Source organism: Macaca mulatta, chromosome 3 (genome assembly GCF_049350105.2).
Source record: "Macaca mulatta isolate MMU2019108-1 chromosome 3, T2T-MMU8v2.0, whole genome shotgun sequence".
NCBI classification, from domain to species: Eukaryota; Metazoa; Chordata; class Mammalia; order Primates; family Cercopithecidae; genus Macaca; species Macaca mulatta.
In genome coordinates this window covers 81,154,653-81,170,690 of record NC_133408.1, presented here as the reverse complement: position 1 = coordinate 81,170,690, position 16,038 = coordinate 81,154,653, and the positions used below count along the sequence as shown (strand labels likewise).

Genomic DNA, 16,038 nt, shown 5'->3' with positions numbered 1-16,038 from the left:
GACTTAAGGAGAAAACATACTGCATTTTTACATGATGTTTCCCTTCCAGGTACCGAGGATCAGAAAAGATTGAAAAGTATAGATGTGTGTGATCACAGAATAAAAAACAAATAAAATAAATAAGATAAGGATGGCATACAGAACCTTACACATAAAGTCTATATTCTACTTCATTAACTAGTATTAAACCAGGCAATCTACCGTGTCACTATTGTTTTTTATTCTCATGGCTACAAAATATCCCAACATACAGGATATATATATATATACGCACACACACACATATGTATAAAATATATACTATAAAATATATATACACATATATATATAAAATAACTTCCATGGTCTTGCTCCTGGCAACACAAACTGACCCAATAGAGGGGTAGCACATGGTGGGGAAGGCCGTCCCTCCTCTATGGCCTGGTGGCCCCAGGCCTGGAAAGGGCCGAGTTCATGCCCAGCCAAGAGCCACGGCCTAAGTTCACTGAAAAATCACAGCCATTTGTGGAACCTTGCTAAATACTCAAGTAGAACAAAATGAAAAATAATATTAATAATAATGTTCCAGCAGCAAGGAGCCTTAAAAATTAACTAAACGTTCCTCTCACTTCAGAGTCAGAGATGTGAGGAAAGTGGAGGGTGGGGGCTTGTTCAGGTCACCCAGCAAGCCCTGTTTATGACAAGGTGGGGCGCTGCTTTGAGACCCACAGTTCATTTCTAACCCTGCACAAGAAAGGGATCCCCGCCATAGCCATTTTGCACAGGGAGCTCTAGCCCTGATAAAGCCCCACAGACAGGTGCTGGCCAGGACTCCAGGCGCTCTGCATGATCTCTTTGGGGAAGGTGGACTGGGGAAAAGGGGAAGGATGGCCAGAGAGGGGACTCGGGATGCACTGACCAGCCTGGGAGTGGCTTGCAAAGGAAGGAGCCGTGGTCCTGCCTGGGGCGGAGAGGGCCCCTGGTGAGAGGTACCACCATCCGACAGGGCTTGGCCACCCCTTCCTACCCACCGCCAGGTCACAGACAAGATGGGATTCAAGGGGAGAAAGAGGCAGGAGACTGAGTGAATCAAGGATCGGGGAGGGGTCAGGACACAGGAAGCACCTGGGCCAGGGCTGCTTTGGCATCAGACGGAGGCCACATCCTACTCTGCCACTTGGGTCCACCTCTCCTAGCCACTGGTGCCCTAGTCATTGGAGCAGAACTACGAGGGAGAAAATGACCGTCCTGTAGGCTTGCCGGGCAGATTAGCTTTACCACAGATAAGGAGGCCTCCTTACTAGAGATAAGAAGGCAAGTAGAGAAAGGGCTCCAGAGAGCTGTCATTCAATCCCATTAGTGACCATTGACAGCAGAAGGAAGTCAGCCTCCACTTGGGTTAGCAACCATGGGAACAGAAAACAAGGGGCCAATCGGAGGGTGAGAGATGGTGAGAGACTGTTCCGCATTATTCCTCAGATGTGGGCTCCACCATCAACTCGACACGTGTGTTTTGAAAATCAAGCTGTCTCCTTGTCTCCAGGGCAGCCCCTGGTTTCTTGGGCGCCCACCTAATCTGTCTTCCTAATTTCTGGCTCAGGAGGAGAGTCACAAGTTTGTCTTTTGATACCAGGGATGCAGCATGGGAGAGCAGGGGTGGCTGGCCAGGGAAGTGTCCCAAGGCACTGGGGGAGCCAGCCTCACTGATGAGTGCGGGACAAGGCAACAGCCATCCCGGTGTTCAGCAGTCGTGTGTCCCTGAAAGCTACCTACAGAGACACATAAGGCTCCTCCCCAGGCGTGGCAGCAGAGAGACAGAGGACGAGGGCGCCATGAACTGCCGTGTGAGCCCAGGCCCTTAAGCTTCTCCCTCATGTGTAAACCAGTGTTCTGTGGGTGCCTGTCCCCACACAGTGCCTGCTGCAGAGCCTGCCCAAAGGCTCCCGGAGCCGCCCACCACTCACCAGGTAGTTGTCCCCATGCTTGGACTTGAGCATGCGTGTGACCTCCTGAAGGTTGTGCAGGTAGGACTCCTCGGAGCAGCCAGCAGGGAAGGACACGGCGATGATGCGCTCCGTGATGTAGGTGAGGTCCAGCCCGTGGCCCCCCTCCATGATGGGGCTCAGGATGACAGGCCTGTGAGAGAGCAGTGGGCAGGTCAGAAACAGAGTAAGGAGGCGACAGACATTCATCCTCCAGGAAAAAGGTGAGGACGACGGACGCTCATCCCCCGGGTGTTCACACCAGCACCTGGGCGGCCGGCTACGGGAATTTACAGTGTGCACAGCCTCTGCGCTGTGTTCCCATAACGGTGGGCGGTGTGGGGAGGGGCACAAGATCGAATTTTCCTAGCAGGGCATGACTGGGTATTGCAAGCTGCAGTCGGGGAATGCACAGAGAGAAAGCAACTCAGAGCAGTGACACATGGGCTCAGATGCAAAAGCACGAAGGCGGGAAGGACTTTTTGTGGTTTCACTGAGAGCAAGAACAGAGTCCCAGGCGAGACTCCTGGAGAGGGAGACTCAACCCCACTCCAAGGTGTCAAGGTCAGCACGAGGGAGCACCGGGAGGGGGCCGGGAGGAAGCAGGGATGGTGCGAGCAGAAGCCAAATATCAGCAAGCAGCTCCTTGTGTCTGTATGCAGCATCCTGGGGCAGGTGCGGCCAAGGATGAGGCTGGTGAGGTGGCCAGCTATGGTCATGGGGGACCCTGCAGGCCCAAGAAGGAGGCAAGACCTCATGTGGAGAGGGGACGAGCTGGGGAGGAATTCAGCAGCTGCGTAATCAAAGCGGCCTTTCATCTACTGAGCAGAAGCTCAGCAGACTCCTATCAGACAGCTAAGAGCTCCATGCAGCCCCGCTGGGACCCCACCCAGCTAACCATAGACCAGGTGGATGCAGAGTAGAATGTGGGGCTGGCCAACCCAACCAGGTGCCCAGGTGGCCAGGGCAGGCGCCCAGGTGGCCAGGGCAGACCCCCAAGTGTGAGATGAAGACTGTGGAGGAGGGAAGAGGGAAGAGGGAAAAGGGCAGAAATGGCCATGTCATGGCCAGCAGGCTGAGGACTTGGGCAGGACTGGCATTATGGGAGCCAGGCACCCAATGTGACTGGAGACAAGGGCCTCCCACAGACCAGAGCTTCTCCACCAGCCCTGTGGGCCCCAGGGAGACCTGAGCCCCTCCCCAGGAGGGCTCCTAACATTAGGGCTGAGGGTGGTATCCAGGAGGAGGTGGAAAAGGATCCAGGGAGAGGGGATGGGGTTAAACCCAATCAGTGCCCACATGAGGTGAAGCCAGAGGCACGGGCGCACAGGACGTTTGCTTGAGTCCCTCCAAAGCGCTGCCACCAGCTCTGGGGTTTTCATTTTTACTACTCCTATGTGTTTCTCTCTTTTTTAAAATTTTGGAAAAATTCAAAACCATATAAGATGGTTTTGCAAACCTCCATGTACCCATCACCTAACTTCAAAATCACCAACACACAGCTAACCTTTGTCCATCAATACCCCCAGCAATCTCCTCCACCACTTTGATGGCTTTAAAGCAATCCCAGATATTATGTAATTTCATTTATAAACCTCACAGTATTGATTTCTAACAGATAAGGACACTTTTTGATTAAAATGTCTACAATGCCATTATCACACCTCCAAAAGAAATAATAACATCAAACACCCAATACCATACATTTATTTTTATTTTTTTCGAGACAGAGTCTCGCTCTGTCGCCAGGCTGGAGTGCAGTGGCACAATCTCGGCTTACTGCAATCTCTGCCTCTTGGGTTAAAGCAATTCTCTTGCCTCAGCCTCCCGAGTAGCTGGGATTACAGGCGCACACCACCACACCAAACTAATTTTTGTATTTTCAGCAGACGGGGTTTCACTATGTTGGCCAGGATGGTCTCGATCTCCGGATCTTGTGGTCTGCCCGCCTCAGCCTCCCAAAGTGCCGGGATTACAAGCGTGAGCCACCCCCCGACCCCCACCCCGGCCCGTACATTTATTTTTTAAGGTTGATTTGTTCAAACCAGCATCCAAACAATTCCCAAGGATTTTGTTTTCTCTACCTTATTTATCAGACATGGATTTAATTCCAATTCAAATGTTTTGAACACTGTTAGAACAGAAATAAAGCGCCTCCTGCGGTCACGAGGATCCACAGTGAGGGCCTCTCCAGAAGATGCTGGCTCAGGGCCCCCATCATCTGCTCTAAAGAGGCTCTTGCCAGCACACCCTGGAATCTCCCCCAAAAGTGACACTTCCACAATCAGGCCTCAGCAGTGCAATTATTTATTCAAAGACAATCACAGGTGTTTCTACCAGCTGGGCTTCTGACCCTGACACAGCATTTAGAAAACGGATAGAAAACCTGGCCTGTTATCACCTTTGATTGGCAATGCTTACAACCAAAACAGAAATTATGATTTCTACAGAACAAAATGATGCCATGCCCAAGCTTCCTCTGTGGAGAGCTGACCTATGGCCAGAGACACAGGAATGCATGACCCACACAGACACTCACCCCAGAGGTTTATCACGGCACAGAGAACTGGACAGCGTGGAACTCCCTGGAGCCTGCAAATAACAAAACAAGGATCATTTTGAAGTTTCCTTTCTTGCCAGTTTACATGGCACAGACACCACTGAGAGGGAACAACGACAGCTGTCCCACAGTTTAATCATCAACAGCAAGTCAATCATAACTACTGGCCCACCTTATCACCTCGGAAGGGTCTACACCATGGTGAGCTGCAGCACACAACATGGTGTAGACGCAGTGCCACTAACCAGCATCAGGATGGGCTTCCACAGGAGCCAGCGAGGCCACCCTCCACTCAGGGCAAGGTAGGCATCTCTCAGCCTGCAAACAGTGCCCTGCCCTCCAATACGGGAGGTGCCCGAGGACACCAGCGCCGTGACTACCATGGCTGCTATTATTTACTTGAAAGAACCAATTAATGAGTGACTTTCAGGAATTCTCAGTCATACCTACTCTTTTTTAAAGAGCCTATTCAACAGGGATAAAAGACTCGAGTTATAATTACTTTACAGTTATATAACCCTTCCTTGCGTGTAAGGGTTGTTATATACTACGGTGACAGAGATTTACGATTTCAGGAAAAATGCCCAGCAACTGTATGAGTAAGAAGGCTCTCCAATATTTCAGAAGTGAGGAAATTGGGGCTTAAAGAGGGAAGCGATCTCGTCAGATGGCAGAGGTGGGTGGGGAAACCAAGACACCCCCCACAGGGCTCCCTCGAAGGTTCTTTCTGCCCCAAGCCAGGTAATGCGGCACACAGGAGCCCAGAGACCCCCGAGTTGGGGGGACACAGAGCCTCCGGCACTCCTCCTGCTCCCCGATCAACGCAGGCCCACAGACACCACCATCAGAGGCATCAACACCCCCAATTACACCTGGGATCCCACTCAGGCAGGTGCAGCTCACCTGGACTCCTTTGGCAAGAAATGAACAGAAAACAAATTCTATGGATATTTCGGAGACCAACAATACAGATGTTTTCCTGAAATCACACCAGTGCAAAGCCTAGCGCCAATCCCAAAACCGCAGAGATCATCATCTCGGCCTCCCAAAACAGGGGCAGGATCTAGGGGTGTGCTCTTCAGTTCTACACCAAGGTGCCAGCGAGCTCTGCCCTGGGTCCACCTCCTCTTTGTTTTTCCTGGGCAAGCCCCTTGGCCACTCCACTTATTTGTCTCCTGCCTTTTGAAGTGAGAATAGTAACAGACAGGGCCACTCTCACAGAGCTGTCCAGGGATTCACTGAGGGAATTCTGTCAATGGCTTGAAACCCAGCCGGGCACCAGATGACCACTGCCCATGCTGGACAGACCTGGTCAAGTGAAGTCCCGTGGTCTCCAGACTCCACCCACCCCTGACTTCTGAGCTGCACCGCCTGCTCATCTCCTGTGCCTACATGCCTCCAAACATGTTCCTATGATCTTCTCAAAACCCTAACCTAAAGCCTTTCATAGCTCAGACTAGACAGCTACAAAACCGGAGACCATTCTTTTGCCTAGCAGAGCAGCAAAAATAAAAATTTTGAAAACATTTTTTAAAGTTTTGGTGAAATATAAATGGATGCAAGATTTCAGAGGACAACTTATCAGTGTGTATAAAGAGTATTTAGAATAAGGCCGGGCACAGTGGCTTACACCTGTAATCCCAGCACTTTGGGAGGCCATGGCGGGTGGATCACTTGAGGCCAGGAGTTCAAGACCACCTGGCCAACATCATGAAACCACATCTCTACTAAAAATATAAAAATTAGCCGACGTGGTGGCACGCATCTGTAATCCTAGCTACTCGGGAGCCTGAGGCACAAGAGTCACTTGAACCCGGGAGGTGGAGTTGCAGGGAGCCAAGATTGCGCCACCGCACTCCAGCCTGGGCAACAGAGCAAGACCCTGTCCCAAACAAATAAACAAAACCAAAAAAAAGTATATAGAATACAATCCCAGAGGCAAACCGAATGCACTAAAATGAAGTCTCCGAAAAGGTAAGGAAATGATACATCAAAAACCCGTTTAGGTTAATTCATACAATCTATACATGTAAGACTCAAATTCAAGCAGCACAGATGCACTCCTAATAGAACCAATCCCATCATGGGGAAACTCAGCTTAACCAGGGTCCCATCTACTTCAAAAAAGTATTCAATAAGCCAACATCTCAGGGGAGAACAGTAAGGAGTTTGACCGACCATGGTCCTGGGTCTTACATGAACCCACCAGGATCTGACTATATGTGTCCCATATCTTGACCAGACGACACATCCAAAATACAGTGACTCCCATCGCAATGCCATGCTGGAGTACACTGGCCCAGTTCCTACAAGTGGGCTGCCACTTCAGACCCTATGTCACTCATTTTACCATAAAAGACTAGCATGCAACTTAACATATAAACAGCATTATGATAACTCATTGGCAAAACTATTTAACTCTCATATTGCACATCATTCCAAGATGACAACCACACAAATACATAACTGCTCACTGCTGGCACCAACGTGATGGGGTAGGAGCGTCACCGTCCCTCAGGCGGGGCCCTGACAGCAGGAGGGAAGGAGACAGGGGTCCCGGAAGGCATGAGGACTCTGCTGTCCCTAACAGAACCCAGGGCCCATTTATTCCTCAGCTGCAGAGTGAGAAGGGGCAGGTCAGACAGAGCCACGGGATCTTCTCAATCCAATGATCTCTGAATCCAATTCAGCATTAAGTGTTCAAACCCGGAAACCATACAAATTGCAACCACTGCCAAAAAAACAAACCAAAAGAAACTCTTTTAAATCAATAGTTACATAATTTCTTTTTTTTTTTTTTTTTTTTTTTTTTTGAGACCGAGTCTGGCTCTGTTGCCCAGGCTGGAGTGCAATGGCTGGATCTCAGCTCACTGCAAGCCCCGCCTCCCGGGTTCACGCCATTCTCCTGCCTCAGCCTCCCGAGTAGCTGGGACTACAGGCGCCCGCCACCTCGCCCGGCTAATTTTTTTTTTGTATTTTAGTAGAGACGGGGTTTCACCGTGTTAGCCAGGATGGTCTCGATCTCCTGAACTCGTGATCCGCCCGTCTCGGCCTCCCAAAGTGCTGGGATTACAGGCTTGAGCCACCGCGCCCGGCCTTAAATCAATAGTTACATAATTTCTAAGGTCAAGGCCAATGGAGGAAACTGTAATCTGTGCTGTCACCACAGGGAGGCCCCAGCACCTGAGCTGGTGAAAAGTCAGAAAGAGTGTTGAATTGCACAAAGTTGCTTACATCAAGTGTTCGGAAACACAGGGTTCCTGTAAAGTGCCCCAGCATCGCCCAGAGACACTCCTTCCTTAACCTCTGCATTGGGAAGAGGGGCAGGAAGGAGGAACTCAGCCCGCCCCCAACATACCCAATTTGCTATGTAAGTCTACATCCACTTAAGATCAAGGAGAGACCCAGCATATCTCAGGGCCACCCTCCAAGAACATAGAGAGCTCAACACCCACTCACATCCCCAGCCCCAGACCTGCATCTGTCCACCTCATGCCTCCAGTCCAGACGTGCAAAGCCAGGCCTGGCCACCTCCAAGGCATGTGGTGCTCAGCAGCTTCCATACCACAACCCTGAAAAGCACTGCATGGAGCCCAGCAGAAACCCCAGTAAGCAGGTATCACCATCTCCATGTTAAATGTTACAGGTTGGTGACATAGGGATGGTGATGAGGAAACGAGGATTTGTGGGCAGATGTGTTGGAATCCCACAGTTAAGCTGCAGTAGCACTTTCTGACGCCAAAAGTGTGCACTTCTTCCATCTCCTGGCTTTCAGGTGGTCCATGCCCTCTCCTGCACAGACTGCCCCCTGAATCACACGAACGTCAGTGAGGATAAAAGACTTGCTTGGGGCAGCTTTTCTAGCCCTGTGCCAAAAAGGAGTGAGAAGCTATGGCCCTTCCATCACTTCCAAGTCAGCGTCTGAGATCTGATGTGCACTAAAATCCCCCTGAATCATGCAGGGGTTAAATCTGGAACCAAGCAGAGGACATGCCTATGACAGGTCCCCCTGACACACTGGGCTAGAACCCCCTCAGCTGCCTTGGCTTAGACTAAAAGGAGAACCAAGCCCCATACTGAACTGGAACTGCTGCTAAGATATTCTGAAATATTGTGCTTGTCAACAGGAGACTCAGGGATACGATGTCCCTATGAGTCTTTATCTGAAAGTAAAGAATATACCTACACTTGGGTTGCACACATCTAAACCCTCTGTGTGCACCATAATGCATTTCATGACTGAAGGATGACTGAGAAGCTAACTTGCTACAGGTTTATTAAACCTGGCTCTTGAGAAACCAGAAATCCTAACCTCATACGAGGTTTAGAAAACTCTACTTGTAGGCACCAGTCCTGCCAATCTGTGTGGCAAACTCACTCTCTCTAGGTGTTTTGAAAAGAGAACTGCCCACTCACGTCCTCAGAAGCCTTCCGGTGCTTTCCTTGTGGTCCCATCGCCGATGGCGATCAAATCCAAGCCCTTCGTGATTAGAGTTCCCACGAGATAGAAACACAAGTTGCTTCTTTTGTTCTCTTGTTTTCCAGGGTGAAAAAATCCAGGCAGCAAAGCCTCCCACCCAGCCTCTGCCCAGCCCATGCCTCCCTCACCTGTGCCCCTGTTGGCATGCACTTATCACAGCCTTCAACACCCAAATAAGAGAAAGGGAAAAGGGAGGCCCAGGTAGAATCTGTGGTTAAGGTTAAACCTACAAAAGGTAAGCCTGCAAAGACTGCCCTATTCCAGGCTGCTTTTTTTTTTTTTTGAGTCAAGCTCTCACTGTTGCCCAGGCTGGAGTGCAGTGGCGTGATCACAGTTTTTTTTTTTTTTTTTTTGAGTCAAGCTCTCACTGTCGCCCAGGCTGGAGTGCAGTGGCGTGATCACGGATGACTGCAGCCTCTCAGTGACCTCTCAGGCTCAGATGATCCTCCCACCTCATCCTCCCAAGTAGCTGGGACTACATGCATGTGCCACCAAATACGGCTAATTTTTATTTTTATTTTTGTAGAGATGGGGGTCTCGCCATGTTGTCCAGGCTGGTCTGACGCTCAAGCAATCCACTGGCCTCGGTCTCCCAGAGTGCTGGGATCACTGGCGTGTGCTTCTGTGCCTGGCCAGACAGCTCTATAGAAGCCGTTGCCTTCTACAGGTCCTGGAGCTCATCCTGGCCACGTGACAAACTGGCCCCATGGGCTCAATGAGGTCACGAACCTCCCTTTCTCTTCTGGTAAAATGACAGCTGTGGATCAAACACTTGGAGACCATCCCAGCCCTGGACTCCCTGAGTCAGTGAGTGAAAAGTGAGGCGAGGCATTCCTCAGATAAAGAGTTGGATGCACTGCCTGGAGGGTCACTCTGGTACCACATATGTTTGTTTGTTTGTTTGGAGATGGAGTCTTGCTCTGTTGCCCACGACAGAGCACTTCCTAGTGTGTCACATGCAGTGGGTGACAGCAGACTAAGCGGAAGGAAGGCAAAAACACCTCTTTTGGGAGAAAGTAGCTTAGCCTTATAGCAAAGCACGTAGGCTCCACATCAGGCACTCTGGGTCCAAATTCAGGGTCCACAGTTTGGCACCTGCAGCCTTGGGAAAGGTCCTCCACTCGCCTTGGCCTCATCTTCCTCCTCTTTCCAGGACTGTGCGCTCATGTCCTGACCTCACCTTAGAGTTAGCAATCCACACATGGCACACTAGGGCAAACCTGCTTTTCACAGTGGCCCTGTGGCACACGGTCCCACAGTGACCCTACAGCTCTCAGTCCCTCTGTGCCCTCCTGCAGGGCTCCATCCTGCAGTGCGTTATCCTAGCACACCCTAGGCTTCACCCTAAAGACCCCTAAAGCCTCATCCCATTCCACAGCGCCGCACCCTGCCACGTGCCATTTGCCAAGACCAGCAGACAGCTTTAGAACACGTGGTGATGCTCGCTCTAGTACCTCTATGAGAACCATGCTTTCCACTATGACCTGCGGCTTCTTGCTCAGGAGGGCAGGCCTGATCAGAAGGAAGACCTGAGCTTCAAAGAGTCTTTCTGCACATCTGGGAGAAGACCCAAGGAAAAGCCAAGCACATCCATCTAACGAAGGCAGAGAGGACAGCAGGAGGCCGGGGCCCTGGCAGAAGGAGGGGAGGCCATGGACCGCTGGGACTGAAAGGGCCACTGGAGATTCCCCAAGGTCAATGCCAAAGCACATTTCCAGCCATCCCTGCAGCCGCTCCATTGGCTGCCACATCAACACTACAGCCACCACCTGGGCAGGAGTAAGCACATCCACCAGAACAGCCAGCAGCCTTCTCTGCACTCACCCATGTGGGGCATGCAGAGGATAAGCACAGCGAAAAGGGAAGAGTGAAGGACACAGGCCCCATTCCCTCTGCAACAAAACTTCCTGGAAGTCCATGACGTCCCAGGGAGACATGGGATCCTCCTTAGGTGGGGTGGGATCCCAGCTGGTTTGATGTTCTTCTCCACAGGTGAGGATCTGGGACCCCCCATCTGACAGGCCGGTTAATTTCTAGACAAGCTTGTAATCTTCTAGACAAGAGCCCAACTCTGGTGGGAATTTGATTCTCTTTTTTTTTTTTTTTTTTTTTTTGAAACAGAGTCTCACTCTGCCACCCAGGCTGGAGTGGAGTGGCACGATTTCAGCTCACTGCAACCTCCGTCTCCTGGGTTCAAGCGATTCTCCTGCTTCAGCCTCCCGAGTAGCTAGGATTATAAGTGCCCACCATCACACCTGGCTAATTTTTGTATTTTTAGTAGAGACAGGATTTCACCATGTTGGCCAGGCTACTCTTGAACTCCTGACCCCAGGGGATCCGCCCACCTCGGCATCCAATGCTGGGATCACAGGCGTGAACCACCGTGCCCAGCCAGAATTTGGTTCTTTTTTTAACCTATGTCCTTTGACTGCTTATTTGAACAAATCAAAAGTTTCCAAAACCTGGGTCGGGCGCGGTGGCTCACGCCTGTAATCCCAGCACTTTGGGAGGCCGAGGTGGGTGGATCAAGAGGTCAGGAGATCGGTATCACAGTGAAACCCCGTCTCTACTAAAAACACAAAAAAGTTAGCCTGGTGTGGTGGCAGTCGCTTGTAGTCCCAGCTACTCGGGAGGCTGAGGCAGGAGAATGGTGTGAACCCGGCAGGCGGAGCTTGCAGTGAGCTGAGATCACACCACTGCACTCCAGCTTGGGCAACAGAGCGAGACTCCGTCTCAAAAAAAAAAAAAAAGATTCCAAAACCTCACAGTATAGTAATGAAATCTGGCATCAGGTAGACCTGGGTGCGAGTCCCACCACCTGCCAGCTTCAGAATCTTGGGCCAGGGCACTCATGAGCCTCAGGGGGCCCATCTGTGGAACGGGACAATGCTGTCTCCCTTGTGAGGCTGTTCATAGAATAAAGACAAAACTGTCCAATGCCTGCCTGAGACTAACAAGCCAGCCTTGCTCACTGCAGATTGTCCCTGAGCCTTGCACTGTATGTTGCCAATGCGTCCAGTTAAACTGTACAGAATCTCCATTGCCCAGGGAAGTCACTGCTCAACATTCAATACTGTGTGCCTGGCATAAGTGCGTATCCTGCAGGTGGAAGGCAGTCTGAAGAGCAGAGCTCAGCTGCAGCAAACCAAGACTATATCGTGCAATTAATGCCAGTGTGGCATTTCAAATGGAGCATCCTTCACTGATGTCCCATTGCCATGGGGTGAAAGGCAGATAGATGCTCAGCCTGCTCCTCAGAGCCCTGGGTGAGCCAGTCCCTGCCTCCTCATGTGCCTCCCTCACTTCCTGTCCCTACCTTACCCACTCTGCTTCCTCTTGCCCCAGGGTCTTTGCACATACCACAGACAGATTAGAATGCTCCTCATTCATGTATCCCAGTTTTTACCTGGTTAACTCCTGTGATTTCTCAAGCACTTGGCTCAGATGGCAACTTCCCAGCAAAGCAGAATTTGATCTCCCTACCCGACCTGAGTCGGGATGCCATTAATATGTTCCTTTCCACTTTGGTCTCCTTTTTTTTTTTTAATTTTGAGACGGGGTCTCACTCTGTTGCCCAGGCTAGAGTGCAGTGGGGTGATCTTGGCTCACTGCAACCTCCACCTCCCGGGTTCAAGTGATTCTCCTGCCTCAGCCTCTAGTAGCTGGGATTACAGGCACGCGCCACCACACCCAGCTATTTTTAGTAGAGACAGGATTTCACCATGTTGGCCAGGCTGGTCTTGAACTCCTGACCTCAGGTGATCCGCCCGCCTCGGCCTCCCAAAGTGTTGGGATTACAGGTGTGAGCCACCACGCCCAGCCCTGGTCTACTTTACTGTGCTGACCACAGCTGCAAAAAAACAAGTAACTGTGAATTCTCGTCTGAGCTCTACAGCCCCCTCCCATGTGGATCCAGCAGAGACTCTGGCAGTCCAGCTCCCAGAGCTATGTCTAGGCTCTCGGGCCGCACCCTGCACACAGCAGCCGCCCAGCACAGCAGTCTGCAGAATGAAGAAAGGAAGAAATGAACCACTAACCCCAAAGTGGCTACGGACTCATCCGGCCATCTGAAGAGGCATGAGGATGCTGTTGTTAGAGTTTAGTAACAGACAGCTAGTTAGCTTTAGTTTTGGATTAACAAAAATAAATGTACCCATCGACTTTAACAGGCTTATCTAAAAGAAGAGTAGGATGAAAAGCAGTGACATCTGCTCCTTCCCAAGGCTATAACATGGAATAAATGGGGCCTGTTTAGGAAGGCAGTGCCCACAGAATAGCAAAGTGGTCAAGTACCAGCTTGAGAGCTTGGTAAAGGCTAACAGTGTGGCTAGGATACACATGTCTATAAACTACGGATTTTTCTCACCCACTGAGCTGAACTCAGTATCCTGTGCCTACTCAAGTACTGAAAATGGTAATACACATTCTTTAAGTGGTTTCGCATGTAATTCCCCAAGACTACCCTTTAAGAAGCCGTCCCCTTAGCATCTCTGCCTCCCTAAGACCAAGACCCTGGAGCAGAGGTGACCATCCTTCTTCCCAGGGAGGCTCTGACCACTGGCAGAAAGCAGGTCTCCACTCTCTGCCAGGCCTCTAGCTACAGTCCGGGCTGGCCAAAGAAGCAGTGACTAGCACTGACCTTTGCTCATGCTCAACCAGGGGCCAATATGGGTGCAGGGCAGTGCCAGGATCCTTGAGCCAGGGTAGATTAAACATGGCACCCCGCTCCCTGCCTCTCCTTGTCCTCACTGGCTTTTGGTGAACAGGAAAGAAAAGAAGCCCTTTGCAGGGCATGGTTGCTCACACCTGTAATCTCAGCACTTTGGGAGGCCAAGGCAAGGGATCACGAGGTCAGGAGTTCAAGACGAGCCTGGCCAACACGGTGAAACCCCGTCTCTACCAAAAATACAAAAATTAGCCGGGTGTCGGCCAGGCGCGGTGGCTCAAGCCTGTAATCCCAGCACTTTGGGAGGCCGAGACGGGCAGATCACGAGGTCAGGAGATCGAGACCATCCTGGCTAACATGGTGAAACCCCGTCTCTACCAAAAAAATACAAAAAATTAGCCGGGCGCGGTGGCGGGCGCCTGTAGTCCCAGCTACTCGGGAGGCTGAGGCAGGAGAATGGTATAAACCCGGGAGGCAGAGCTTGCAGTGAGCTGAGATCTGGCCACTGCACTCCAGCCTGGGCGACAGAGCGAGACCCTGTCTCAAAAAAAAAAAAAAAAAAAAAAATTAGCCGGGTGTCGTGGCAGATGCCTGTAATCCCAGCTACTTGGGAGACTGAGGCAGGAGGATTGTTTGAACCCGGGAGGCGGAGGTTGCAGTGAGCTGAGATCGTGCCACTGCACTCCAGCCTGAGACTTTGTCTACAAAAAAAAAAGAAAAAGAAGCCCTTTTATGGATGTCATGTTAGGAATCCCAGCAAGACCTAAGCCCGCAGTGAGAATATCAGCTCTCCTGGGTGTCCCCAGGACCTGTGCGCTGCTCCTAGCAGACTGATCAGGCCTGAAAACTAGCACTGTAAACAGCTCTGTAAAAAGAAACAAAAGGCCAGGCGCAGTGGCTCACGTCTGTAATCCCAGCACTTTGGGAGGTTGTGGCAGGTGGATCACTTGAGGCCAGGAGTTCGAGACCAACCTGGCCAACATGGAGAAACCCTGTCTCTACTAAAAATACAAAAAATTAGCCGGGCATGGTGGTGCGCGCCTGTAGTCCCAGTTACTCAGAAGGCTGAGGCAGGAAAATCACTCCAACCCAGGAGGTAGAGATTGCAGTGAGCCGAGATGGTGCCACTGCACTCCAGCCTAAGCAATAGAGTGAGACTCTATCTCAAATAAATAAATCAAAAGAAACAACAGCCATGGACAAATCCACAAGGAAGCAGGACTATGCAGGGCCTGGGGACGAGAGACACAGATCACAGCTGCCAGGCTATGTACGGGGTGGAGACAATTAAACAGGTTGGGATGAGACACCACTGCACATTCTGTTTTTGTTTCTCCAGGCAAATGGAGAAGAAATAAATGTAAAACCTTTTTCAAAAGCAACAACCTGAACAACATTCAGCTGGTAAATTTCAAGGCATTTATTTGCTCATCCTTCATTGATTCCTCCACCACCCAGGACATATGAGTTGGGGGTTCAGCACCCACCCTTTGGAATACTAATGCCTGGGTAGGCAGCGAGCTCCACTGCTCGAGTAAACTGTCTGACCTTGGGAATTTACTTGCCCTCTGTGTGACTCAGTTTCCTCATCTAGAAAAAGGAGATAAAAACAGCATTCTTGGAATGATTAAATAAGGAAACATATACATAGGGCTCAGAACAGTGCCTGGCCACTAATAAGTGCCAAGGAAATATTAGCTACTTATTCCATCATCTTATTTCTGTGTCAGGCCTGTGTGAGGCCCTGGAAATGCACTTTATCCACAAGTTATTGGGATTCCCCCTTAGATCACAAAACCAGCTGTGACCACAATGCCCAGTTGACAGTAGGAGAAACAAGGCTCAGAGAGGGCAAGTGATTTTCCCAAAGCCACACCGCTAATAAGACATTTTTTCCCTTCCAGAACAAGAATGCCAGAAACCAATTAATTATCAGGATTGCCCAACTTGATTTTCTGCTTAATGCTTGTAAACATAAGCAGCAATCGTTAGGAACTGCCGGAGAAAATACACCCCATGGAGGCTGGGAAACTAAAATAAAGTCATCTTGTCATTTTGCCTTCATGCTCAACTATGAGAAACAACAGGCTAAGATTAGATCTCTATTTATTTGTAACTAAATAGTCACAGGATCCTGCCTCCCTGGCCAGGAGCTCAGGCTGGTTTGGAACCATATGGAAAGAGGCAGCTCAGGAAGACTGGCAGCAGGGAGAGGTAAGCCACGGTCGGGGAGGACACAGAGATGTGAGCATTTCCAAAGAAGTCGGAAGCTCCCCTTTGCTCTTCTCACAAATAAATTTCCCAAGAAGGGGCAGGTGGGGCGGACGCTCCTCAGGACAGAAGATCCCACCGAACATCTACAGCATTGAGG

The 16,038-nt window shown here is 50.5% G+C and overlaps 1 protein-coding gene across 37 annotated transcripts in view; it reads right to left on the bottom strand.

Moving 5' to 3' along the window:
- Positions 1–16,038, bottom strand: part of TNS3 (tensin 3) — a 308,803-nt gene that overhangs the window by 158,330 nt on the left and 134,435 nt on the right. For 29 of the 37 annotated variants that reach the window (XM_015133583.3, XM_077996802.1, XM_077996781.1 and 26 more), the window contains 2 exons: positions 4,501–4,553; positions 1,944–2,115 (listed from right to left, as the gene is read on the bottom strand). In XM_015133583.3, the coding sequence (XP_014989069.2) occupies positions 1,944–2,115; positions 4,501–4,553 (225 nt within the window). Of the gene's footprint in view, positions 1–1,943; positions 2,116–4,500; positions 4,554–8,937; positions 9,168–16,038 lie in introns of those variants that run through there. The other 8 variants (XM_077996797.1, XM_077996801.1, XM_077996798.1 and 5 more) reach the window with 2 other exon arrangements.